The 26,980-nt window shown below is 38.3% G+C and overlaps 1 protein-coding gene across 9 annotated transcripts in view; it reads left to right on the top strand.

Annotated features, from left to right (window-relative positions):
* The window catches only part of MNS1 (meiosis specific nuclear structural 1), a 132,683-nt gene that overhangs the window by 78,359 nt on the left and 27,344 nt on the right, over positions 1–26,980 (top strand). For 7 of the 9 annotated variants that reach the window (XM_086321113.1, XM_086321112.1, XM_086321115.1 and 4 more), the window contains 4 exons: positions 11,730–11,832; positions 24,048–24,277; positions 24,641–24,857; positions 24,947–25,054. In XM_086321113.1, coding sequence (XP_086177239.1) covers positions 11,730–11,832; positions 24,048–24,277; positions 24,641–24,857; positions 24,947–25,054 — 658 coding nt within the window. The remainder of the gene's footprint in view (positions 1–11,729; positions 11,833–24,047; positions 24,278–24,640; positions 24,858–24,946; positions 25,055–26,980) is intronic. The other 2 variants (XM_086321119.1, XM_086321118.1) reach the window with 1 other exon arrangement.

Genomic DNA, 26,980 nt, shown 5'->3' with positions numbered 1-26,980 from the left:
TGTAAGGCCTCCTCTGACAATCACTTTGCCTTCTTGCATTTCTTTTTCTTGGAGATGGTTTTGATCACCACCTCCTGTACAATGTTATGAACCTCCATCCATAGTTCTTCAGGCACACTGTCTACCTGATCTAGTCCTTTGAATCTATTTGTCACCTCCATTGTATAATCATAAGGGATTTGATTTAGGTCATACCTGAATGGCCTAGTGGTTTTTGCTGCGTTCTTCTGTTTGAGCCTGAATTTTGCAAAATGGAGCTGATGATCTAAGCCACAGTCAGCTCCAGGTCTTGTTTTTGCTGGCTGTATAGAGCTCCATCTTCAACTGCAAAGAACTCATTGTTCAATCACTCAGTCACATCCAACTCTTTGCAGCCCCATGCACTGCAGCAAGCCAAGCTTCCCTGTCCTTCACCATTTCCTGGAGCTTGCTCAAATTCTTGTCCATTCAGTCAGTGGTGCCATCCAACCATCTCATCCTCTGTCATCCCCTTCTCCTCCTGCCTTTAATCTTTCCCAGTGTCAGGTCTTTTCTAATGAGTCGGGTCTTCACACCAGGTGGCCAGAGTATCAGAGCTTCAGCTTCAGCATCAGTCCTTCCAGTGAATATTCAGGATTGATTTCTTTTAGGATTGACTAGTTTGATCTCCTTGCATTCCAAGGGACTCTCAAGAGTCTTCTCCAGCACCACAGTTCAAGCATCAATTCTTTGGCGTTCAGCTTTCTTTATGGTCCAACTCTCACATCCTTACATGACTATTGGAAAAACCATACCTTTGATTAGATGGACCTTTGTTGGCAAAGTGATGTCACTGCCTTTTAATATACTGTCTAGCTTTTTCATAGCTTTTCTTCCAAGGAGCAAACATCTTTTAATTTCATGGCTGCAGTCACCATCTGCCGTGATTTTGGAGCCCTAGAAAATAAAATCTGTCACTGTTTCCATTGTTTCCCCATCTTTTTGCTATGAAGTGATGAGACCAGGTGCCATGATCTTGGTTTTTTGAATGTTGAGTTTTAAGCCAGCTTTTTCACTGTCCTCTTTCACCTTCATCAAGAGGCTCTTTAGTTCCTCTTCACTTTCTGCCATAAGGGTGGTGTCATCTGCATATCTGAAGTCATTGATATTTCTCCCAGCAATCCTGATTTCAGCCTGGCATTTCCCATGATGTACTCTGCACATCAGTTAAATAAGCAGGGTGACAATATACAATCTTGATGTACTCCTTTCACAATTTTGAGCTGGTGTGTTGTACTATGTCCAGTTCTAACTTTTGCTTCTTGACCTGAATACAAGTTTTGCAGGAGGCAGGTAAGGTGGTTTGGTATTCCCATCTTTTTAAGAATTTTCCACAGTTTGTTGTGATCCACACAAAGGCTTTAAGGTAGTCAATGAAGCAGAAATAGGTGTTTTTCTGGAATTCTCCTGGTTTTTCTATGATCCAGTGGATGTTGGCAGTAAGCCACAGTCAGTTCCAGGTCTTGCTTTTGCTAACTGTATAGAGCTTCTGCATCTTCAGCTGCAAAGAATATAATCAGTCTGATTTCAGTACTGACCACCTGATGATGTCCACGTGTAAAGTCGTTGCTTGTGTTGTTGGAAGAGGGTGTTTGCTATGACCAGTGCGTTTTCTTGGCAAAGCTCTGTTAACCTTTCCCCTGCTTCATTTTGTACTGTAAGGCCAAACTTGGCTGTTATTCCAAGTGAAGTGGAATAACACTTCTTCACTTCCTCCTTTTGCATTCCAGTCCCCTATGATGAAAAGAACATCGTTTTTGGGTGTTAGTTCTAGGAGGTCATGTAGGTCTTCACAGAATCGTTCAACTTCATTTTCTTCAGCAAAACTGTGATGTTGAATGGTTTGCCATGAAAATGAACAGAGATCAGTCTGTCATTTTTGAGATTGTACCCAAGTACTGCATTTTGGACTCATTTGTTAATTATAAGGGCTGCTCCACTCCTTCTAAGGGATTCTTGCTCACAGTAGTAAAGTAACGGTCGTCTGAATTAAATTCACCCAGTCCTGACCATTTTAGTTCACCAATTCCTAAAATGTTGATGTTCACTCTTGCCATCTCCTGTTTGACTACATCCAATTTTCCTTGATTCATGAACCTAACGCTCTAGGTTCCTATGCAATATTGTTCTTTACAGCATTGGATTTTACTTTCACTACCAGATACAACCACAACTGGGCATAATTTGTGCCACTTTGGCTCAGCCTCTTCATTCCTTCTGGAGCTGTTTCTTTGCTCTTCCCCAGTGGTATATTGAACAGCTACTGACCTGGGGGGGCTCATCTTTCAGTGTCTTGTCTTTTTATCTTTTCGTACTGGTCATGAGGTTCTCAAGGCAACAGTACTGAAGTGATTTGCCATTCCCTTCTCCAGTGGACCGCATTTTGTCAGGCCCTGTCTAGCAGGGACATGCCCTTCAGCCATTCAGTGTAGCTGGGTGACATGAACTATAACAAAAGTCAGGTAGGAAGTACATACATGGAGTTAAAGTGTCAATAATCTTTTATTATTTAGTAAAAAATAATGAAGAAATTTTTTAGACTTCAAACAAACATCTCTAATAAAAGTTGGAAAAGAACACATAATTAAATTAATGGAGGGAAAATGTTAAAAAGCAGTTGATGAAGCTGTGCAGGCAGGAGATAACCTAGCACACTTCAGACTGATATCTTTAGGAAGTCCTGCTTTTGCAAGTTTGGTCCTTGGCTGATATCTGGAAATTTGGATTTCAGGGTTTCTACCACTCTCTGATAAGAGTGCCTAAATTGTTTGAAGAAACAGTACAGTTTATGCTGAACTCTGTTTCTTCTGGTAGTCGGTAATTTGGTATTTAGTTGGCAGAGGATATGTGTATGATCAGCCCCTAATAAAAACTGTGGGCCCTGAGTCTCTAGTGCAATTTCCTGGAGACAGTTTTCACATACTGTTAAAACTCATTGCTCGGGAAATTAAGTGTGTCTAGTTAGCCTTACTCCACTGGGAGAGAGGACTTTTGGAAACTTGCAGCTTATTTCCTCCGGACTTTGCCCACATGCTTTTCCTCCATTCTGATTCTGCTCTGTATTTCACTATGATTTATCACAGTGAAATAATAAATATAAATCATATCCATAGACTTAATAGAAATTATATCCAAATAATAAGTATAAAATCATATCAAGGAGTTTAACTATATGCTGAGTCCTGTGAATCCTCCAAGTGAGGGATCAGACCCAGGGGTGCGGTGTGGTCTTGGGGACTCCGAACATAGAGACAAGAAGAAGAGAGAACACAAAACAGGTAGGACAAATAGAAAATACTAAGACTGTAAATTTAAACCTGGCTATATTTGTAGTTTTAATAAACATATTTGAACCATTTATGAACAAAGACCATGTGTTATGTCAGAACAGATCAACAGATTTTCAACACATTTAATTCATAGGTATGTACTCTGACCACAGTGGAGTTAAACTAGATATACAATAACTACCACCCCCCCAAAAAAAGAAAGAAACTAGACAATCTTTGTATGTTTAGATATTTTGAAATATGCTTTTAAATAACCTCAGACGAAAGAAGTAATCAAAATTGAAATTAGAAAGTGTTTTTGTTTTTGTTTTTTTTCCTTAGTTTATTAAATTTTTAAAAGAAAATCCATCTTGAACCCTCCTCCCTTCTCCCTCCCCATACCATCCCTCTGGGTCGTCCCAGTGCACCAGTCCCAAGCATCCAGCATCGTGCATTAAACCTGGACTGGCATCTCGTTTCATACAATCATGAAAGTGCCACAGATTAACAGTTGTAAGATTGGAGTGACATCTAGGAAATAGTGTAGAAGCAGCTCCAGGTTCCTGCCCTTTCAGTCAAACTAGCAGAAACTGTCAGAAGCAACTCTGTAAGAACTCTGAACAAGAAAATTTTATAGCAACCAAGTGAATGCTGAAACAAGAAAAAGGCAAAATTAGCAATGGTAGCAAAAGTTTGTAATGTTTTTACTTGTCCTTGCTCCATCCCCTCCCTGCTCTGAGGCAGTCTTGAAGGCAGCAGCCCATACTGCGAGTACTGGTTCTGGAAGAAGAAAAGCAGATATTACAACTTACTGTGTCTGTATATTCTAACCTACCTGGGATCTACCTGAAGGACTGACAGAAGGTGCTCATCTGTGTTTCTCCTAATTCAAAAATCAAACCAGAAAAGTAAATTGTATCTCTGGTTAAGATTTAAGTTCCAGAGTATATAAAGGATTTCTATAATTCAGCAACAGAAGACAACCCAATTTAAAAATGGGCCAAGTACTTTAAGATTTCTCTAGAGAAGATACAGTGGGCAGTAGCACATGAAAAAGTACTCAACATTAGTTATTGTGTCTATGTGCTCAGTTATGTCAGACTCTGTGACTCTATGGACTGTAGCCCGCCAGGCTCCTCTGTCCTTGGAATTCTCCAGGCAAGAATGCTGGAATAGGTTGCCATTTTCTTATCTGGGTATCTTACCGACCCAGGGATCAAACCCACATCTCTTGTGTCTCCTGCATTGTCAGGTGGGTTCTTTACCATTAGCGCCACCTGGGAAGCCCAACATTAGTTATTAGGCAAATGCACATCAGAACCACAAAGAGATACCATCTTAACACCTGTTGAATAACTGCAGTAAGACCAATGGAGAGTAAGTGTTGGTGAAGATGTGGCCAAATTGGAACCTTCAGATACTGTTAGTAAGAATGTTAAATGGTGCACTGTGGAAAACAGTGGTGATTTCTCAAAAAGTTAAACATAGAATTACCATATGATTCAGCAATTCCACAGTTAGGTATACACTCAAGAGAACTAAAAAACAGGGACTCAGATACTTGTATGCCAATATTCTGTGCAGCATTATTCACAGTAGCCAAAAGGTAGAAGCCAGCTAAGTGTCTATCAAACAATGAGTAGATAAATGAATTGTGGTGTATACATTCAATAGAATATTGCTCAGTTATAAAAGGGAATGAAGCTCTCATATATGCTGCAGTATGGTTGAACCTTGAAAAGCATTATCCTGAGTGAAGTAGGTGCAGAATACATCATGCGAAATGCCAGGCTGGATGAAGCCCAAGCTGGAATCAAGATTGCTGGGAGAAATATCGATAACCTCAAATATGCAGATGACACCACCCTTATGGCAGAAAGTGAAGAGGAACTAAAGAGCCTCTTGATGAAAGTAAAAGAGGAGAGTGAAAAATCTGGCTTAAAACTCAACATTCAAAAAACAAAGATCATGGCATCTGGTCCCATCACTTCATCGCAGATAGATGGGGAAACAATAGAAACAGTGACAGACTTTATTTTTTGGGCTTCAAAATCACTGCATATGGTGACTGCAGCCATGAAATTAAAATATGCTTGCTCTTTGGAAGAAAAGCTATGACAGACCTAAACAGCGTATTAAAAAGCAGTGACATCACTTTGCCGACAATGGTCCGTCTAGTCAAAGCTATGGTTTTTCCAGTATTCGTGTATGGATATGAGAGTTGGACCATAAAGGTACAAAAAAAAAAAAGCTGAGCACCGAAGAATTGATGCTTTTGAATTGTGGTGTTGGAGAAGACTCTTGAGAGTCCCTTGGACTGCAAGAAGATCCAACCAGTCTATCCTAAAGGAAATAAGTCCTGAATATTCATTGGAAGGACTGATGCTGAAGCCTAAGCTCCAGTATTGTGGCCATCTGCTGTGAATAACTGACTCATTGAAAAGACCCTGATGCTGGGAAAGATTGAAGGTAGGAGGAGAAGGGGACAACAGAGGATGAGATTGTTGGATGGCATCGTTGACTCGATGGACATGAGTTTGAGCAAGCTCCGGGAGTTGGTGATGGACAGGGAAGCCTGGTGTGCTGCAGTCCATGGGGTCGCAAAGAGTCTTGACATGACTGAGTGAACTGAAGTGAAGTAAGCCAGAAACAAAAGGACAAAGACTATATAATTCCACTTACATGAAATATATAGGGACAGATTTATAGAAACAAAAAGTAAACTAGAGGGGAGGGGATGAATGGGGGGTTATTGCTCAAATAGGAAGAGCACTTCTTTTGGGGAGAAAATTTTTGGAAATAGTGTTGATAGTTGCTGAGCATTATGAATGTAATAACACCACTGAATTTTACACTTAAATTGATTAAAATGGCAAATATTTTAAATGTATATTTTAACGCAATAAAAAATTCTAGGATTTAAAAAAAAAACAAATTTATCCCCATAAGTAGCTAAAGCTCTTTCCTTGAGGTTAGCGTATAATCTAAAAAGACTATTAGGAAAGAATACTCCATATGGAATTATTTGAAAACAAAGAGAAAATTCCCATCTGGAGTGATTTAAAACAATGTAGCAGATACAGATAAGAACAGAAATGAGCATTTTAGAATGTAAACATAAAGTAGAATCAACAAAGCCAAAAATTGTGCCTTTAAAAAGGCCAGTAAAATTGGCAGTCTCTGACAGGAATAATAAAGTGTAAAAGAGAATGCACAAATAGCCAGTTCTGGGAATGGATAATGGGATAATGGATAACTTTAGATTGTACAAATGGGAGATCACTGTAGATCATAGGATATTGTGAACAATTTTATGTGAATTTGAAAATTTAAGTAAATAACTTAGTAGCATATTTGCTAAGCTGACTGGCATAGTAAAATTGGAAATTGGCTCTGTAATGCCAGTTTTGTCAAAAAGTAAGTGTGCATACATGCGTGGATCTGTTTTTGGATTTTTCTATCCCATACTTCCTCAATTGGAGTTCCATAAGAGGATTAAGCCTCACAGAAAGTTGAGTGATTGTATTTTTAATTTTCTCAAAGACAGTATATAGTTGATACTATTTCAGATCCAGAGGAACTAAGTTAATCCATTGTATATAATAGATGCCTAAGGGCATTTGGAAGGAAAGTTATGACCAACCTAGATAGCATATTCAAAAGCAGAGACATTACTTTGCCAACAAAGGTTCGTCTTGTATGGATGTGAGAGTTGGACTGTGAAGAAGGCCTGAGCGCTGAAGAATTGATGCTTTTGAACTGTGGTGTTGGAGAAGACTCTTGAGAGTCCCTTGGACGGCAAGGAGATCCAACCAGTCCATTCTGAAGGAGATCAGCCCTGGGATTTCTTTGGAAGGAATGATGCTAAAGCTCAAACTCCAGTACTTTGGCCACCTCATGGGAAGAGTTGACTCATTGGAGAAGACTCTGGGGCTGGGAGGGATTGGGGGCAAGAGAAGGGGACGACAGAGGATAAAATGGCTGAATGGCATCACTGACTCGATGGACATGAGTCTGAGTGAACTCCCGGAGTTGGTGATGGACAGGGAGGCCTGGCGTGCTGCGATTCATGGGGTCGCAAAGAGTCGGACACGACTGAGCGACTGATCTGATCTGATCTGATCTGAAGGGCATTGGAGCTTACTTAACACTTCTGATTGAGAAGAACTGGTCTATTCCATTGATCCATTTGTTCATTCCTGTGTTAAAACCACACTTTCTCAAATATTATGACTTTATAAAAAGTATTCATCCTGAAGAAGTCCCCCAAAAGATTGTTTTAGCCATTCCTACTTTGCATTTCCATATATGTTTTAGAATCACTGCAGAGCATTCAGAAATAAACATTTAAGAAAATGATACTGAATCACTTAGATTCCCATATGGAAGAAAGTGAATTTGATTTCTACCTCACAACACATGTAAAAATCAGTTCCTGAAGGATTATAGTCTAAAAATTAATGGTGAAATAGCAAAGCTTTGAGCAACTAATACAACTAATTCCGTTTGTGCGTTGGGCAGCATGTCTTAAAACATGACACAAAAGTCATTGACAATGAAGAAAAGATTAGTGGATTAGAAAACTTCTCTCCATCTGAAGAAACCACTCTGAGAGTAACTACAGACCTGGAAGGAAATATTTACAATGCAAATAACCAACAAGAAACTTTTATCCTCAATATATAAAGAACTTTTATGCTATAGTAAGAAGTAGACAATAAAAATGAAAAAAATTTAAATACTGAGCAAGAATGTCCAAGAAGTTATATAAATGAGTCAAACTTATAAAAAGATCTCATTTCCATTAGTAATAGAGAAACAAAACCACAATGATAATTACATCACCACAAGAACAGTTAAAATCTATGACAAGACTAAAGCATTACCAAGGATTTGGAATGGTGGGAGTGCTTAGGCAGTGTTTATGAGAATATAAATCTGACAAAGCTTTGAAAAAATGGCGTTATATACTAAATTTGAACAGTCTTACCCTATGACTCAAATTTCACTTCTAGGTATATATCCAATGAATATGTGTTCCCTTGTCTTTTAAATAGTCATTTATTTGAATGTTGGTTGCTTGCAATTTCTGTTTTATTTTATTAATTTTTATTGCAGTATATTTGCTTTACAATGTTGTGTTGGTTTCTGCTGTACAGCAAAGTGATCAGCTGCAGTATACACATATTCCTTCTTTTTTGGATTTCCTTCCCATTTAAGTCACCACAGAACATTGAACAGTTTTCTGTGCTATACAGTTAGTTCTCTAAGTTACCTATTTTATACATAGTGGTGTATATATGGGGGCTTCCCATAAATAGAGTGGGTAGACAATCTGCCTGCAGTGCAGGAGATGTGGGTTTGAACCCTGGGTTGAGAAGATCCCCTGGAGAAGAAAATGGCAACCCGTTCCATTATTGTTGCCTGGAGAATTCCATAGACAAAGGAGCCTGGTGAGCTAGAGTCCTTGGGGTTACAAAAGAGTTGGACAAAACTTAGTGATTAAACAAGAACCACAGCAGCCATGTATATATGTCAATCCCAGTCTCCCAGTTCATCTCATCCCTCCTTCCTCCTTCAGTATCTATATGCTTGTTGCTGCATCTTTGTCTTTATTTCTGCTTTGCAAATAAGTTCATCTGTATCATTTTTCCAGATTCCACATATGGTCAATGTTGTATGATATTTGTTTTTCTCTTTCTGACTTCGCTCTGTATGACAGTCTCTAGGTCTGTCCATATCTCTGCAAATGGCGCAATTTCATTCCTTTTTATGGCTGAGTAATTTTCCATTGTATAAACCACATCTTTATCCATTTTTCTGTTGATGGACATTTATGTTGCTTCCATGTCTTGGCACTTGTGAATAGTGTTGCAGTGAACATTGGGGTGCATGTATCTTTTTGAATTATGGTTTTCTTTAGATATATGCCCAGAGTGTGACTGCTGGGTCATATGATAGTTCTGTTTTAAGTTTTTTGAAGAACCTGTTCTCTATAGTGGCTATATCAATTTACATTCCTACCAACAGTGTAAAAGGGCTCCATTTTCTTCACACCATCTCCAGCATTTGTTTGTAGATTTTTTGATGATGGCCATTCTGACTGGTGTGAGGTGATACCTCGTTGTAGTTTTGACTTTCTCTTCTCTAGTAATTAGTGATGTTGAGCATCTTTTCATTTGCTTGTTGGCCACCTGTATGTCGTCTTTGGAGAAACATCTATTTAGGTCTTTGGCCTATTTTTTGATTGGATTGCTTTTTTGATATTCAGCTGCATGAGTAGTTTATATATTTTGGAGATTAATTCCTTGTCAGTTGCCTCATTTGCAAATATTTTCTCCCATTCTGAGGGTTGTCTTTTTATCTTATTTATGGCTTCCTTTGCTGTGGAAAAGCTTTTAAGTTTAATTGCAGTGCTCAGTTGTGTCCAACTCTTTGTGACCCCATTGACTTTAGCCTGCCAGGCTCCTCTTTCCATGGAATTTTCCAGGCAAGAATACTGGAGTGAGTTACTATTTCCTACTCCAGGAGATCTTCCTGACCCAAGAAGAATGATGCAGCCTTCTGCATCATTAGGCAGGTTCTTTACCACTAGCACCAGCTGGGAAGCCCTTTAATTAGGTCCCATTTATTTTTGTTTTTATTTTCACTGCTCTAGGAAGCGGGTCAAAAAAAATCTTGCTGTGATTTATGTCAAAGGGTGTTCTGCCTATGTTTTCCTTTAAGAGGTTTATAGTGTCTGTCCTTACATTTAAAGCTTTGATCCATTTTGAATTTATTTTTGTGTATGGTATTAGTGAGTGTTCTAATTTCATTCTTTTACATGTAGCTGTTTCATTTGTCCAACACCACTTACTGAAGAGACAGTTTTTTTTCTGTATTGTGTATCCTTGCCTCCTTTGTCATAGATTAGTTGCCCATAGATGCGAGGGTTTATATCTGGGCTTTCTATCCTATTCCCTGGATTTGTATTTCTGTTTTTGTACCAGTACCATACTGTTTTGATTACTGTAGCTGTGTAGTATAGTCTGAAGTCAAGGAGCCTGATTCCGAAGTCAGGGAGCCTGATTCCTCCAGCTCTGTTTTTCTTTCTCAGGATTACTTTGGCTCTTTGGGGTCTTTTTGTTTCCATACAAATTGTAAAACTTTTGTTCTAAATCTGTGAAAAATGCCATTGGTAATTTGATAGGAGTTGCACTGAATCTTAGATTGCTTTGGGTATTATAGTCATTTTCACAATATTGATTCTTCCAATCCAAGAACATGGTATATTTCTCCATCTGTTTGTGTCATCTTTGGTTTCTTTTATCAGTATTTTATAGTTTTCTGAATACAGGACTTTTGCCTCCTTGGTTGTTTTCAATTTAATGCACATTTTTTTTTTGTAGAGACAGTATTATAAATTGATGGGTTTATGTGTATATTGGTGCATAATCATTATTGTCCAACTCTAACAAGAATTTTTGTAAATGTATCTCAACCCCTTAGTGTGGAGCAGAATATATAAGGCTAACCTGGAAACTTATCCCTCGTTTATAACACTATTTTTATGAAAGACAATAATCTTGTGTCATATACATTTGCATCTATAGTAGTAAGGGCAAGAAGGATCCACACCATAATACCAGGAGTATTGCTCTTCCCTTACCCTTTATGACTGTTTCTTTGTAGGTACCGAGTACCTGTAAGTTGAGTTTATAGGTAGGTGAGTGCCTCTTTGTTCCAGTAAGAATTAACCTGTACATCTTGATGACACCTCACAGTCCTTCCAACTCAGAATTCTCATATTCTGTCATATTCAGAATTATGACTGGCATATTAAAATAAAAAATTTTATGTGGCATATTATAGTATTTCAGAGAGTATCTGAAGTCAGTCCCCATTTTTTAATAGATAAATAAGCAAGCTCAGAGAAGTGAAGTAAACTTGCTCATGTTACTCCCTCTTCATCATCATCAAAAAATAGTTGCCATATGTAGAGTTTTTAGTGTTATACACATTTACTCATTTAATTGCCAAAGCTACACCTTTTATAGATGGCAAAACCAAGGTACAAAATATAAGAAGTAACATGTATAGGTTTAAACCTCTCTGCTGTAATTATCTTTTAGCCTAATAGTATTGGTAACTGCACAGAAATTTTAACCTATATTGATATAGCACCTTATCTGAGCCAGGCACTAGCGAAAAGATTTTTAGTGATGATTATTGACAATAAAAAGGTTGTTTTGTCTAGAAAAATTAATTATAATGTCTCATTTCACATGCATTCTGATTTTCTTGGAATGACTGGAGAAAGGGGTATTTTTTCCAAAATATCTAAAAAATAATGTAAATATCTTTTATACATTTAGAAAAAAATTCTTTTAAATTGTGGATATTATTTTTACAATAGTAGAGATGTATGGTCCTCAAATTTAAATTTCTGTCTTTTTTAAACAGTGCTGAGCTCAGAGAATTGGAGAAGAAATTAAAAGCAGCTTACATGAATAAAGAAAGAGCAGCTCAAATTGCTGAAAAGGATGCCATTAAATATGAGCAAATGGTAATCATGTTTCTGGTCATAATGTTTTCCATATTTTTAGCTTCATTTAGAAAAGCAAAAATATAGCAATTTTTAGAAAATTGTTGCATTCTATAAAGAATTTACACTGTTTTATTTCTCAAGTAATTTTATAGTTTTTAGATTCTTATGGTATAGCAAATTATGGATATTGAGCTCTGTAATTTAATATTAGAACCTTTCAGAGACACACAGAATTAGGTTGCTGGTTAAAATGAACATCTGTATTTGGTAACTCCCAGCATTCTTGATGGTGTCTAACTGATTATTCTTTGTTAAACCAATACAGGTTGTTAGTATGATCAGTTCAGTTCAGTTCAGTCACTCAGTCGTGTCTGACTCTTTGCGACCCCATGAATCGCAGCACGCCAGGCCTCCTTGTCCATCACAAACTCCCGGAGTTCACTCAGACTCATGTCCATTGAGTCAGTGATACCATCCAGCCATCTCATCCTGTGTCATCCCCTTCTCCTCCTGTCCCCAATCCCTCCCAGCATCAGAGTCTTTTCCAATGAGTCAACTCTTCTCATGAGGTGGCCAAAGTACTGGAGTTTCAGCTTTAGCATCATTCCTTCCAAAAATCCCAGGGCTGATCTCCTTCAGAATGGACTGGTTGGATTTCATTGCAGTCCAAGGGATTCTCAAGAGTCTTCTCTAACACCAGAGTTCAAAAGCATCAATTCTTTGGTGCTCAGCCTTCTTCACAGTCCAACTCTCACATCCATACATGACCACAGGAAAAACCATAGATTTACTAGACGAACCTTTGTTGGCAAAGTAATGTCTCTGCTTTTGAATATGCTATCTAGGTTGGTCATAACTTTCCTTCCAAGGAGTAAGCGTCTTTTTAATTTCATGGCTGCAGTCACCATCTGCAGTGATTTTGGAGCCCAAAAAAATAAAGTCTGACACTGTTTCCATCGTTTCCCCATCTATTTCCCATGAAGTGATGGGACCAGATGCCATGATCTTCGTTTTCTGAATGTTGAGCTTTAGGCCAACTTTTTCACTCTCCACTTTCACTTTCATCAAGAGGCTTTTGAGTTCCTCTTCACTTTCTGCCATAAGGGTGGTGTCATCTGCATATCTGAGGTTATTGATATTTCTCCCGGCAGTCTTGATTCCAGCTTGTGTTTCTTCCAGTCCAATGTTTCTCATGATGTACTCTGCATAGAAGTTAAATAAGCAGGGTGACAATATACAGCCTTGATGTACACCTTTTCCTATTTAGAACCAGTCTGTTGTTCCATGTCCAGTTCTAACTGTTGCTTCCTGACCTGCATACAAATTTCTCAAGAGGCAGGACAGGTGGTCTGGGATTCCCATCTCTTTCAGAATTTTCCACAGTTTATTGTGATCCACACAGTCAAAGGCTTTGGCATAGTCAATAAAGCAGAAATAGATGCTTTTCTGGAACTCTCTTGCTTTTTCCACGATCCAGCAGATGTTGGCAATTTGATCTCTGGTCCTTTGCCTTTTCTAAAACCAGCTTGAACATCAGGAAGTTCACAGTTCACATATTGTTGAAGCCTGGCTTGGAGAATTTTGAGCATTACTTTACTAGTGTGTGAGATGAGTGCAATTGTGCGGTAGTTTGAGCATTCTTTGGCATTGCCTTTCTTTAGGATTAGAATGAAAACTGACCTTTTCCAATCCTGTGGCCACTGCTGAGTTTTCCAGATTTGCTGGCATATTGAGTGCAGCACTTTCACAGCATCATCTTCCAGGATTTGAAATAGCTCAACTGGAATTCCATCACCTCCACTAGCTTTGTTCGTAGTGATGCTTTCTAAGGCCCACTTGACTTCACATTCCAGGATGTCTGGCTCTAGGTCAGTGATCACACCATCATGATTATCTGGGTCGTGAAGGTCTTTTTTGTACAGTTCTTCTGTGTATTCTTGCCACCTCTTCTTAATATCTTCTGCTTCTATTAGGTCCATACCATTTCTGTCCATTATCGAGCCCATCTTTGCATGAAATGTTCCCTTGGTATCTCTAATTTTCTTGAAGAGATCTCTAGTCTTTCCCATTCTGTTGTTTTCCTCTATTTCTTTGCATTGATCGCTGAGGAAGGAATTCTTATCTCTTCTTGCTATTCTTTGGAACTCTGCATTCAGATGCTTATATCTTTCCTTTTCTCCTTTGCTTTCGCTTCTCTTCTTTTCACAGCTATTTGTAAGGCCTCCTCCAGACAGCCATTTTGCTTTTTTGCATTTCTTTTTCTTGGGGATGGTCTTGATCCCTGTCTCCTGTACAGTGTCATGAACCTCTGTCCATAGTTCATCAGGCACTGTGTCTATCAGATCTAGGCCTTTAAATCTATTTCTCACTTCCACTGTATAATCGTTAGGGATTTGATTTAGGTCATACCTGAATGGTCTAGTGGTTTTCCCTACTTTCTTCAATTTAAGTCTGAATTTGGCAATAAGGATTTCATGATCTGGGCCACATCAGCTCCTAGTCTTGTTTTTGTTGACTGTATAGAGCTTCTCCATCTTTGGCTGCAAAGAATATAATCAATCTGATTTCGGTGTTGACCATCTGGTGATGTCCAAGTGTAGAGTCTTCTCTTGTGTTGTTGGAAGAGAGTGTTTGCTACGACCAGTGCATTTTTCTTGGCAAAACTCTATTAGTCTTTGCCCTGCTTCATTCCGTATTCCAAGGCCAAATTTGCCTGTTACTCCAGGTGTTTCTTGACTTCCTACTTTTGTATTCCAGTCCCCTATAATGAAAAGGACATCTTTTTTGGGTGTTAGTTCTAAAAGGTCTTGTAGGTCTTCATAGAACCGTTCAACTTCAGCTTCTTCAGCATTATTGGTTGGGGCATAGACTTGGATTACTGTGATATTGAACGGTTTGCTGCCGGGGTCCAGCTCCTGCTGATCCAGGGTATTCGAAGGAGAGATGGCATCGGCGACCTATTTATTTAAATATTCATCAAAGATATAAAGAGTAATAGAATGAGGATAGCTCAGTGAGGAAATTCAGTGGAGAAAAGAGGCTGAATAATTCAGCCAGAAGGTGAGAGAAAGAACGACATGGGGAGACCAAGTTTCGGTGAACAAGGCCCGCACTTTATTTTTCAAAGTAGTTTTTATACCTTAAGTTATGCATAGAGGATAATGGGGGAAGGGGTAGAGTCATGCAGTAAGCCAGGCTTTCTTCCTGCAAACTTATCATATGCAAAAGTTTAGGTGATTTGCATCATCTGCTGGCCCGGAGGCCTGTTAACATTTTAAGACCCTTTCTTCAGAAAACTTATTTTTCTCTAAAGGTGATTAGGCAGACGCCACCCTCCAAAAGCATTGGATAGAGTTGCATTCCTATAGGGCAAAGGTAAGGTGGGCTCAGTCAAGAAAAGAATTAACTCAAGGGTCCAAGGTTACAAACATTGAGGCTACTACTTACATTTCTATACACCCATTATATCAATCAATACACTGCCAAGGACACAGTAGGTAAGGGGTATGGAGACTAAGCAGCAAACATTGGCCCAATAAGTGAAAAATCCTTCACCAATACAATTTCTAATCAGTCTTTTAACTACTCAAAGGAATCTGTGTTTAGACAGTTTAGAACATCTCCTGCCTCTCACAGTTGGGAGGCTCTGAACAATCACATGTGGCCAGAAAAACCTATTCAGGCAGGCTAGAGGATATCCAAAGGAATTTGTAGGTTGAAACACTGTCACACCCAGGAATTATTAACTGGAGCTGTAAGTTAACTCTTTTTTCAGAGAGAGGTAGTGGGGGACAGCCCTCGTAAAGTCAGAGGTGTAGGTGAAAGCACAAAGCAGAAAGTAGGCAGACTCTGGTTTGGGGGTAGATGCTCAAGAATTTCCAGGGGGACTCCTGAGGCTTGATCCCGCCTTTGCGTATGCCGAGCCTCCTTCCTCATGACCTTTGCCACGGGCGGAGTTCCTCACGCTGGCTCCCGGCAGTGATAGAATTCCAGTTGAGCTATTCCAGATCCTAAAAGATGATGCTGTGGAAAGTGCTGCACTCAATATGCAATATGCACTCAATATGCAATATGCCGGCTCCCGGCAGTTTGCCTTGGAGACGAACAGAGATCATTCTGTCGTTTTTGAGATTGCATCCAAGTACTGCATTTCAGACTCTTTTGTTGACCATGATGGCTACTCCATTTCTTCTGAGGGATTTGTACTCGCAGTAGTAGATAGAATGGTTATCTGATTTAAATTCACCCATTCCAGTCCATTTGAGTTTGCTAATTCCTAGAATGTCAGCATTCACGCTTGCCATCTCTTGTTTGACCACTTCCAATTTGCTTTGATTCATGGACCTGACATTCCAGGTTCCTATGCAATATTGCTCTTTACAGCATTGGACCTTGCTTCTATCACCAGTCATATCCACAGCTGGGTATTCCTTTTGCTTTGGCTCCATCCCTTCATTCTTTCTGGAGTTATTTCTCCACTGATCTCCAGTAGCATATTGGGCACCTACTGACCTAGGGAGTTCCTCTTTCAGTATCCTACCATTTTGCCTTTTCATACTGTTCATGGGGTTCTCAAGGCAAGAATACTGAAGTGGTTTGCCATTCCCTTCTCCAGTGGACCACATTCTGTCAGATCTCTCCACCATGACCCGCCCTTCTTGGGTTGCCCCACAGGCATGGCTTAGTTTCATTGAGTTAGACAAGGCTGTGGTCCTAGTGTGATTAGATTGACTAGTTTTCTGTGAGTATGGTTTCAGTGTGTCTGCCTCTGATGATCAGTGTATTTTAGAATGCTGTTAAATTTTTTATTTTTTAAATGTTCAAAAAATCAACTATAAACAGTGCTGCAATGAACATTGGGGTACATGTGTCTCCTTCAATTCTGGTTTCCTCTGTGTATGCCCAGCAGTGGGATTGCTGGGTCATAAGGCAGTTCTATTTCCAGTTTTTTAAGGAATCTCCACACTGTTCTCCATAGTGGCTGTACTAGTTTGCATTCCCACCAACAGCATAAGAGGGTTCCCTTTTCTCCACACCCTCTCCAGCATTTATTGCTTGTAGACATTTGGATCGCAGCCCTTCTGACTGGCGTGAAATGATACCTCATAGTGGTTTTGATTTGCATTTCTCTGATAATGAGTGATGTTGAGCATCTTTTCATGTGTTTGTTAGCCATCTGTATGTCTTCTTTGGAGAAATGTCTGTTTAGTTCTTTGGCCCATTTTTTGATTGGGTCATTTATTTTTCTGGAATTGAGCTATAGGAGTTGCTTGTATATTTTTGAGATTAGTTGTTTGTCAGTTGTTTCATTTGCTATTATTTTCTCCCATTCTGAATGCTGTCTTTTCACCTTGCTTATAGGTTCCTTGTTGTGCAGAAGCTTTTAAGTTTAATTAGGTCCCATTTGTTTATTTTTGCTTTTATTTCCAATATTCTGGGAGGTGGGTCATAGAGGATCCTGCTGTGATGTATGTCGGAGAGTGTTTTGCCTATGTTCTCCTTTAGGAGTTTTATAGTTTCTGGTCTTAGGTTTAGATCTTTAATCCATTTATGAGTTTATTTTTGTGTATGGTGTTAGAAAGTGTTCTAGTTTCATTCTTTTACAAGTGGTTGACCAGTTTTCCCAGCACTACTTGTTAAAGAGATTGTCTTTACTCCATTGTATATTCTTGCCTCCTTTGTCAAGGATAAGGTGTCCATATGTGCGTGGCTTTATCTCTGGGCTTTCTATTTTGTTCCATTGATCTATATTTCTGTCTTTGTGCCAGTACCATACTGTCTTGATGACTGTGGCTTTGTAGTAGAGCCTGAGGTCAGGCAGGTTGATTCCTCCAGTTCCATTCTTCTTTCTCAAGATTGCATTGGCTATTCGATGTTTTTTTGTATTTCCATACAAATTGTGAGATTATTTGTTCTAGCTCTGTGAAGAATACCGTTCGTAGCTTGATAGGGATTGCATTGAATCTATAGATTGCTTTGGGTAGTATACTCATTTTCACTATATTGATTCTTCTGATCCACAAACATGGTATATTTCTCCATCTATTAGTGTCCTCTTTGATTTCTTTCACCAGTGTTTTATAGTTTTCTATATATAGGTAGATATATTTCTAAGTATTTTATTCTTTTCATTTCAATCGTTCATCGCAGCATTGTTTACAATAGCCAGGACGTGGAAGCAACCTAGATGTCCATCAACAGATGAATGGATAAGAAAGCTGTGGTACATATACACAATGGAGTATTACTCAGCCATTAAAAAGAATACATTTGAATCAGTTCTAATAAAGTGGATGAAACTGGAGCCTATTATACAGAGTGAAGTAAGCCAGAGAGAAAAACATGAATGCAGTATACTAACGCATATATATGGAATTTAGAAAGATGGTAACGATAACCCTGTATGCGAGACAGCAAAAGAGACACAGATGTATAGAACAGTCTTTAGGATTCTGTGGGAGAGGGAGAGGGTGGGATGATTTGGGAGAATGGCATTGAAACATGTATAATATCATATATGAAATGAATCGCCAGTCCAGGTTCAATGCATGATACTGGATGCTTGAGGCTGTTGCACTGAGACAATGCAGAGGGGGATGGTACAGGGAGGGAGGAGGGAGGGGGGTTCGGGATGAGGAATATGTGTACACCTGTGGCAGATTCATGTTGATGTATGGCAAAACCAATACAATATTGTAAAGTAATTAACCTCCAATTAAAATAAATAAATTTATATTTTAAAAAATCAACTATAACTTTAGGTGGGTAACTTTTCTGTTTTGTAAACAGAAATCTTTTCTTTTCATGATTTCCTCTAATTTTATCCTCTTTCCTTACTCCTGACCTACTACCCATAATTATTGGTAGTAGTTACTCTTGGGCAAAGGAGTTTCAAACACACTCAGCAGTAGTATTACACAGTTTAAAATAGGGTTTATTAACCCTTACAAGCTGGATGTACATCATCACTTGAATTTTTGTTGTCACTCAGAAAGGCTAGACATAGATGAAGAAGTCTGATGGCAGTATTACATAGTCTTTTAAGTTCCCTCACCCTCATTTCTCTATTATTTTGTAGCGCATTTTAATAGCAGAGTTCCCTCTCTCCTAGATCCCTTTCAGAGATGTTTTACAGCTATTAAAAAGAAGGGCTTCCCTGGTGGCTCAGCAGGTAAAGAATGTGCCTGCTAATGCAGTTGGCACAGGTTCAATCCCTGGATTGGGAAGATCCCCTGGAGTAGGAAATGGCAACCCACTCCAGTATTCTTACCTGGAAAATCCCATGGACAGAGGAGCCCAGCAGGCTATAGTCCATGGGGTCGCAAAGAAATCAGACATATCTGAGCACAGACACACACAGAGAGAGAGGTAAAGGCAAATATTCTGGCTTTTAAAATTGGCCAGAATATATTCTATATTAAGAGGAAAAAAAGCAAGTTGTGAAAAAACATGTTGGAAAATAATAAATTTTATTGACCATTTTATAGACCATTTTTATTTTTGAAAACCTGTGCAAATAGGTATGTGTATACAACATCTGTGGATACCTGTATACACACATACATATGTGTTGTGTATATCAACAAACACATACAGTTAGATGGGTGATATCAAAACACTTAACCAGTGCAGTGTTATATAAGCCTCAGATAAGAACAGTTTCTGGCTGTTGTGACACAAGTGTGCATGTATGTTAGTACAGAAAAAATCTATAGGGTTGTACAGCATGCTGTTAACAATGATAGCCTTTGGTGTGGCAGATGGTAAGAGAGGCTAAGGAAATGTCACTCTAAACGCCATATTCTACCCTTTCAAAAATAAAGTAGAACATGATGTACAGTTTGAACAGTAGATAGCAGTTTTAATTATTTTGATAATTGAAGTTATTCAAGGCAATTGTAGATATTTACTCTGGCTATTGAAATACTTGTTATTTTCTAAATAAAGTTGAGCCACAAAAATTAAATCAAATACTCTTAGACTTGACTAGGTGTCAGGATATTTAGGTGCTAGTTTTGGCTATGTCTCTTAGCCTTAGTTTTCTTATTTGTGAAATAAGATTATTGTATTTCTGTAAGTGTGTGTACATTTGTACAAACATGTTTTGTCATGTCATATTTTTCCTGTAGAGCCTAGTACAATATGTGTTAAGAAAGCAGAGGAAAGAAAGAATTTGAGTCAAGTAACATTTACAGTGTATATGTTAAAGGCATCAATTAGATCAGGAACGGCATTTACATCAGTTCAGATACTCAGTTGTATCTGACTCTGCGACCCCATGAAGCTCAGCACACCAGCCCTCCCTGTCCATCACCAACTCCTGGAGCTCACTCAAACTCATGTCCACTGAGTCAGTGATGCCATCCAACCATCTCATCCTCTGTCGTCCCCTTCTCCTCCTGCCCTCAATCTTTCCCAGCATCAGGGTCTTTTCGAATGAGTCAGTTCTTCACATCAGGTGGCTAAAGTATTGGAGCTTCAGCTTCAGCATCAGTCCTTCCAATGAATATTCAGGACTGATTTCCCTTAGGATGGACTGGTTGGCTCTCCTTGCAGTCCAAAAGACTCTCAAGAGTCTTCTCCAACACCACAGTTCAAAAGCATCAATTCTTTGGCATTCAGCTTTCTTTATAGTCCAACTCTCACATCTATATACTACTGCTAGAAAAACCATAGCCTTGACTAGAGGGACCTTTTTTGAACAAGTAATGTCTCTGCTTTTTAACATGCTGTCTAGGTTGGTTATAACTTTCCTTCCAAGGAGTTCAGTTCAGTCGCTCAGTCATATCCAACTCTTTGTAACCCCATGAACTGCAGCACACCAGGCCTCCCTGTCCATCACCAACTGCCAGAGTCCACCCAAACCAGTGTCCATCGAGTCGATGATGCCATCCAACCATCTCATCCTCTGTCTCCCCTTCTTCTCCTGCCCTCAATCTTTCCCAGCATCAGGGTGTTTTCAAATGAGTCAGCTCTTCGCATCAGGTGGCCAAAGATTTGGAATTTCAGCTTCAACATCAGTCCTTCCAATGAACACCCAGGACTGGTCTCCTTTAGAATGGACTGGTTGGATCTCCTTGCAGTCCAAGGGACTCTCAAGAGTCTTATCCAACACCACAGTTCAAAAGCATCAATTCTTTGGTGCTCAGCTTTCTTTATAGTCCAACTCTCACATCCATACATGACCACTGGAAAAACCATAGCCTTGACTAGACAGACCTTTGTTGGGAAAGTAATGTTTCTTCTTTTTAATATGCTGCCTAAGTTGGTTATAACTTTCCTTCCAAGGAGTAAACACCTTTTAATTTCATGGCTGCAATCACCATCTGCAGTGGTTTCAGAGCACCCAAAAATAAAATCTGACACTGTTTCCACTGTTTCCCCATCTATTTCCCATGAAGTGATGGGACCAGATGCCATGATCTTCGTTTTCTGAATGTTGAGCTTTAAGCCAACTTTTTTACTCTCCTCTTTAACTTTTGAGAGGCTCTTTAGTTCTTCATCACTTTCTGCCATAAGGGTGGTATCATCTGCATATCTGAGGTTTCTGATATTTCTCCTAGCAATCTTGATTCCAGCTTGTGCTTCCTCTAGCCCAGCATTTCTCATGATGTACTCTGCATATAAGTTAAATAAGCAGGGTGACAATATACAGCCTTGATGTACTCCTTTTCCTATTTGGAACCAGTCTGTGTTCTATGTCCAGTCTAACTGTTGCTCCCTGACCTGCATACAGGTTTCTCAAGAGGCAGGTCAGGTGGTCTGGTATTCCCATCTCTTTCACAGTTGTCCACAATTTATTGTGATCCACACAGTCAAAGGCTTTGGCATAGTCAATAATAAAGCAGAAATAGATGGTTTTCTGGAACTGTCTTCCCTTTTCCATGATCCAATGGATGTTGGCAATTTGATCTCTGGTTCCTCTGCCTTTTCTAAAACCAGCTTGAACATCTGGAACTTCACGGTTCATGTATTACTGAAGCCTGGCTTGGAGAATTTTAAGCATTACTTTACTAGCGTGTGAGATGAGTGCAATTGTGCGGTAGTTTGAGCATTCTTTGGCATTGCCTTTCTTTGGGATTGGAATGAACTGACCTTTTCCAGTCCTGTGGTCACTGCTGAGTTTTCCAAATTTGCTGGCATATTGAGTGCAGCACTTTCACAGCGTCATCTTTCAGGATTTGAAATAGCTCAACTGGAATTCCATCACCTCCACTAGCTTTGTTCATAGTGATGCTTCCTAAGGCCCATTTGACTTCACATTCCAGGATGTCTGGCTCTAGGTGAGTGATCACACCATTCTGATTATCTGGGTCGTGAAGATGTTTTCTGTACAGTTCTTCTGTGTATTCTTGCCACCTCTTCTTAATAATTTCTGCTTCTGTTAGGTCCCTACCATTTCTGTCCTTTATTGAGCCCATCTTTGCATGAAATGCTCCCTTGGGGTCTCTAATTTTCTTGAAGAGATCTCTAGTCTCTATTTTCCTCTATTCTTTGCATTGATCGGTGAGGAAGGCTTTCTTATCTATCCTTGCTATTCTTTGGAACTAAGTGTCTTTTAATTAGCATTAACATTAGCCTTTATATTTTATTTTTTTAAACTTTTTATTTTTTATGGTGTGTAGCCAATTAGCAAGTATGATAGTTTCAAGTGAAAATTGAAGGTACTCAGCCATGCATAGACATGTATCCATTCTCTCCCAGACTGCCCTCCCATCCAGGCTGCCACATAACATTGAGGAGAGTTCCTTATGCTATACAGTAAGTCCTTGTTGGTTATCCATTTTAAATATGGTAGTGTAAACATGTCCACCCCAAACTCCCTAACTATTCTTTCTGCTGCTGCAACCATAAGCTCATTCTCTGTGCGTCTTTTTCTGTTTAGTAAGTTCATTTGTAATATTTCTTTTTAGATTTCGTGTATAAGGAATGTCATATGATATTTTTCCTTCTCTGTTCAACTTATTTCACTAAGTATGACACTGTCTAGGTCCATGCATGTTCCTGCAAGTAGCATTATTTCATTCTTTTTAATGGCTGAGTAATATTCCGTTGTATATATGTCCCACATCTTTATCCATTCCTCTGTTGGTGGACATTTAGGTTGCTTCCATGTCTTGGTTATTGTAAGTAGTGCTTCAATGAACATTGGGGTGCATGTATCCTTTTGGATCATGTTTTTCTCCTGAAATGCGCCCAGGAGTGGGATTGCAAGGTCATATGGTAGCTCTATTTTAGTTTTTTAAGGAACCTCCATACTGTTCTCCATAGTGGCAGCACCAATTTACATACCCACCAACAGTGAGGAAAGTTCCCTTCTCTCTACACCCTCTCCAGCATTTATTGTTTGTGGATCTTTTGATGATAGCCACTGTTCACCTTCATACTTTTATCTGTTTCTTATTTTGTGTTTGATACTGCTAACCATTCTAGCATTTGGGATGTGATCATAATGGTAAAGGATAACTTTTTAAGCTGCCCCAGTGTATATACGTTAAACCATTTTGTTAAATGATTTCAAAATGCTCAAAAAAATCAAGGTAACTCATTCAAGATGCAGGATTGTGTCTCATTCAGAAGGAATGGTCTTGAAGAGTGAATTAAAACCTCAGAAAACAGACACAGTATTGTATGTGACCCTTTTTTTAAGTTAAAGTTATTTCAAAGGGCCTTTAATAAATGAGAAAGGGGACATTTCAAAGGCCACTGGCAGCAAAGAAAATTTAGGCTGAGAGAACTTGAGTTGCTCAGAGCTATATTTAATAGCAGACAGGTATAAAAAAGATAGCACCATCCTTACTCCAAATAGCAGCCAGTACCCAGTGGAGCTAAAATTTGTGAAAATTACCTACATCAACTTTTAAATAGATGAGGAAGATGACTGTTGCTTTAGAAACTAACAAAATTATTAATGAAGCACTTCTAATCTTACTTACTGTTTTTCAAGTGTGGAGTTATTCTCCTTATTGCCCTGAGAGCTACTTGAAGAAATAGGAAAGCCTTTAGGGTTTGCTTTTCATTCAAACCCCACTTTTCATTCAAACTCTTATTTCATTCATTTGCTTTTCATTCAAACCCCTCAGGTGACAGTGACTTACCTTTGCTTTTTATCTACACAGATGAAAATATTTTATGAAATAGGCCTTATAGTATTCAGTTCCATGTGCTAAAAGTATTCTGTCATATTTTGCTCAGGTTTGATAATGGAAAGATGAGTTTTGTTTTAATAACAGAAACGTGATGCTGAAATAGCCAGAACTATGATGGAAGAGCACGAGAGGTTAATAAAGGAAGAGAGTGCTGCAGAGGACAAACGAAACCGAGCAAAAGCACAGTACAGTCATGACTTAGAGAAACAACTGGAGGAACAAGAGAAGAAAAAGCAGGAAGCTTATGAGCAGCTGCTGAGAGAGAAACTCATGATTGATGAAATTGTTAGGAAAATCTATGAAGAAGATCAATTGTAAGTTTGCCCCAACTTTCTTACATGCTTAAACATGCTTAAATATTTGTTAGATTTATCTCAGGCTTGTCATGAAGAATAAACCACCTAAGAAGTGCCTGATACACAGTAAGTCCTCAGTAAATGTTATGACCTAAACTGAGACCAAGTCTTATTTATCTTTGTTAGTATAACAATTAATTGATAATTAAGAGATACTTATTAAGTAACAGTGACTAAACCTTTTTTTCCTTAATGCATATCAGGAGAACTTGTTTTCTGTTCAGTTTCCTTGGTAGACAGCAAAAGGAAATGACACTCATGTTTTTTTTACTTTTTTATTATTTCTGTTACTATAGAACTGCACTCACTATTACTTTTTAGGGAAAGACAGCAAAGGTTAGAGAAAATGAATACAACTCGAAGGTATATAGAAGAGTTTCAGAAAGAGCAGGCTCTCTGGAGAAAAAAGAAACGGGAGGAGATGGAAGAAGAAAATAGAAAAATAATAGAGTTTGCCAAGTTGCAGCAACAAAGAGAAGAAGATCGAATGGCAAAAGTTCAAGAAAGTGAAGAAAAAAGACTACAGCTTAAAAATATGGTACTAAAATAATTGTTTTAACACTGGAGAAATTCTTAAATATTTGTCATAGAATTTGATTCCTATACATGTTTTTTTTTTTTTAATAGCTGACTCAGAGGTTGGAAGAAATGCTGCGGCAACGTGAAGATTTAGAACAAGTGCGACAGGAATTATACCAGGAAGAACAAGCTGAAATATATAAGAAGAAACTAGAAGTAAGTTTTGGAAATTGAAGGAATGATTAACATAGTGAAAGTGAAAGCTTTAGTTGCTCAGTCATGTTGACTCTTTGTGACCCCACTGACTGCAGCCCAGCAAGCTCCTCTGTCCATGGAATTCTCCAGGCAAGAATACTAGGGTCACCATTTCCTTCTCCAGGTTAACATAGAGAAGAGTACTATTTTGAGATGAAGCAGTAGAAAGGTAATAGATTTAAACCCAACTATATTGATAGTTACATTACATGTAAGTGTTGTATAAGTGCTACATTTAGAAGAGAGATTTTCAGGCTGGATAAAAGAGCTAGACCCAGACAACATAAAAAAAAACTGCATCAAAAAGCATGATGCAACTATATTGTCTACAAGAGACATAATTTAAATATGAAGACATATATGTTTTAAAAACAAAAGGATGGAGAAAGATATGCAGACAAACACCAATCAAAAGCATGTTAGGGTAGAAATCATGATGATAATAGGCTAAATTCATCTAGAGGATATAATACCCTAGAAGTGTATGAACTTAAATAAAACTTCAACTACAATACCTGTAGCAAAACTGAAAAAACTGAGAGGAGAAAGATAAATCCGTAATTATATTTGAATATTTCAATACTCCTTCTCATTAATATATAAAATAACTAGTCATAAAACCATGGGATATAGCATTGAACAATTTGACCTCAAGTTATGACAATTTGTCAGTTTTCTAATTGGGTGTTTTTTGTTAATTTATTATAGGATTTTGAGAGTCCTTTATGTATTCTAGTTCTTTGTCAGGTGTGTGGTTTACAGATATTTTTTCCTAGTCTACATGTTGTCTTTTCATTCTCTTAATGGGGGTCTTTTCCAAAGCAAATGTTTTCAATTTCTGTGAAGTCTAACTTAGCAATTTCTGTTTATATGGACCATAACTTTAGTATCAGTTCTAGGACGTCTTTACCTAGAACCCAAAGAATTTTCTTTTTTTTTTTTTCCTTAAAAGATTTCCTCTTCAGTTAATTTTTGTTTGTAGGTTATGAAACTTAGGCCAGTTTCTGTTTTGCTTTTCTATGTCCAGTTGGTCTAGTTGCAACTATTTGTTGAAAGGTTTTTTCTCTTCCACGCAGTTGCTTTTGCTACTTTGTTTAAAACACATTTTAAACAAAGATGAGCACATTTGTGTGTATATTCCTGGGATCTCTGTTTTGTCTGTTGATTTATGTGCCTATCCCTTCAGGAGGACCACACAGTTTTGATTACTGTATCTATATAAAGTCTTCAAGATCGTTTTAGTTATTCTAATTCCTCAGCCTTTCCATATAAAGTTTAGAGTAATCTTAACTCTATCTACAAATAGTCTTTGGGGAATTTGATAGGAATTAAATTAAATCTGAATATCAATTTGGGGAAGGTTGACATGGTCACTGTATTGAGTCTTATAGTCCAGGAACATGGTATGACTCTTCATTTACAATTTCCCCTTGAACAACACAGGTTTGAGTTGTGTGAGTCCACCTATATTTGGATATTTTTCAGTAGTAAAATCTACTGTTTACACAGTCCATGGTTGGTTGATTCCACAGATATAGATATAGATCTATGGATATATAGATATCCACAGATATAGAACTGTGGATACAGAGAGCTGACTAAATTTATGTGGTTTAACCCCTGTATCGTTCAAGTCAATTCTGTTTAAGTCATCTTTGAATTTTTTCATCAGTGTTTTATATTCTTCAGCATACAAATCCTGTACATGTTTTGTTAGATTTACATCGAAGTATTTCAGTTTTTTGAATGATTGTAAATGGAATTTAAGTTTTAATTTCATTGTCTACATACTCATTGCTAGTGAATTGACTTTTAAAAAAAATATATTTACCTTGTATCTCATGACCTTGCTGAATTCACTTAGTAGCTGTAGGAGTTTGTAGGAGT

The sequence above is a fragment of the Bos grunniens genome, chromosome 10, assembly GCF_055505025.1.
Source record: "Bos grunniens cultivar Pamir isolate PY7600 chromosome 10, Bosgru_T2T1.0, whole genome shotgun sequence".
Lineage (NCBI taxonomy): Eukaryota > Metazoa > Chordata > Mammalia > Artiodactyla > Bovidae > Bos > Bos grunniens.
Note: the sequence above shows the minus strand (reverse complement) of the source record. Positions and strands in the feature narration are given on the sequence as shown.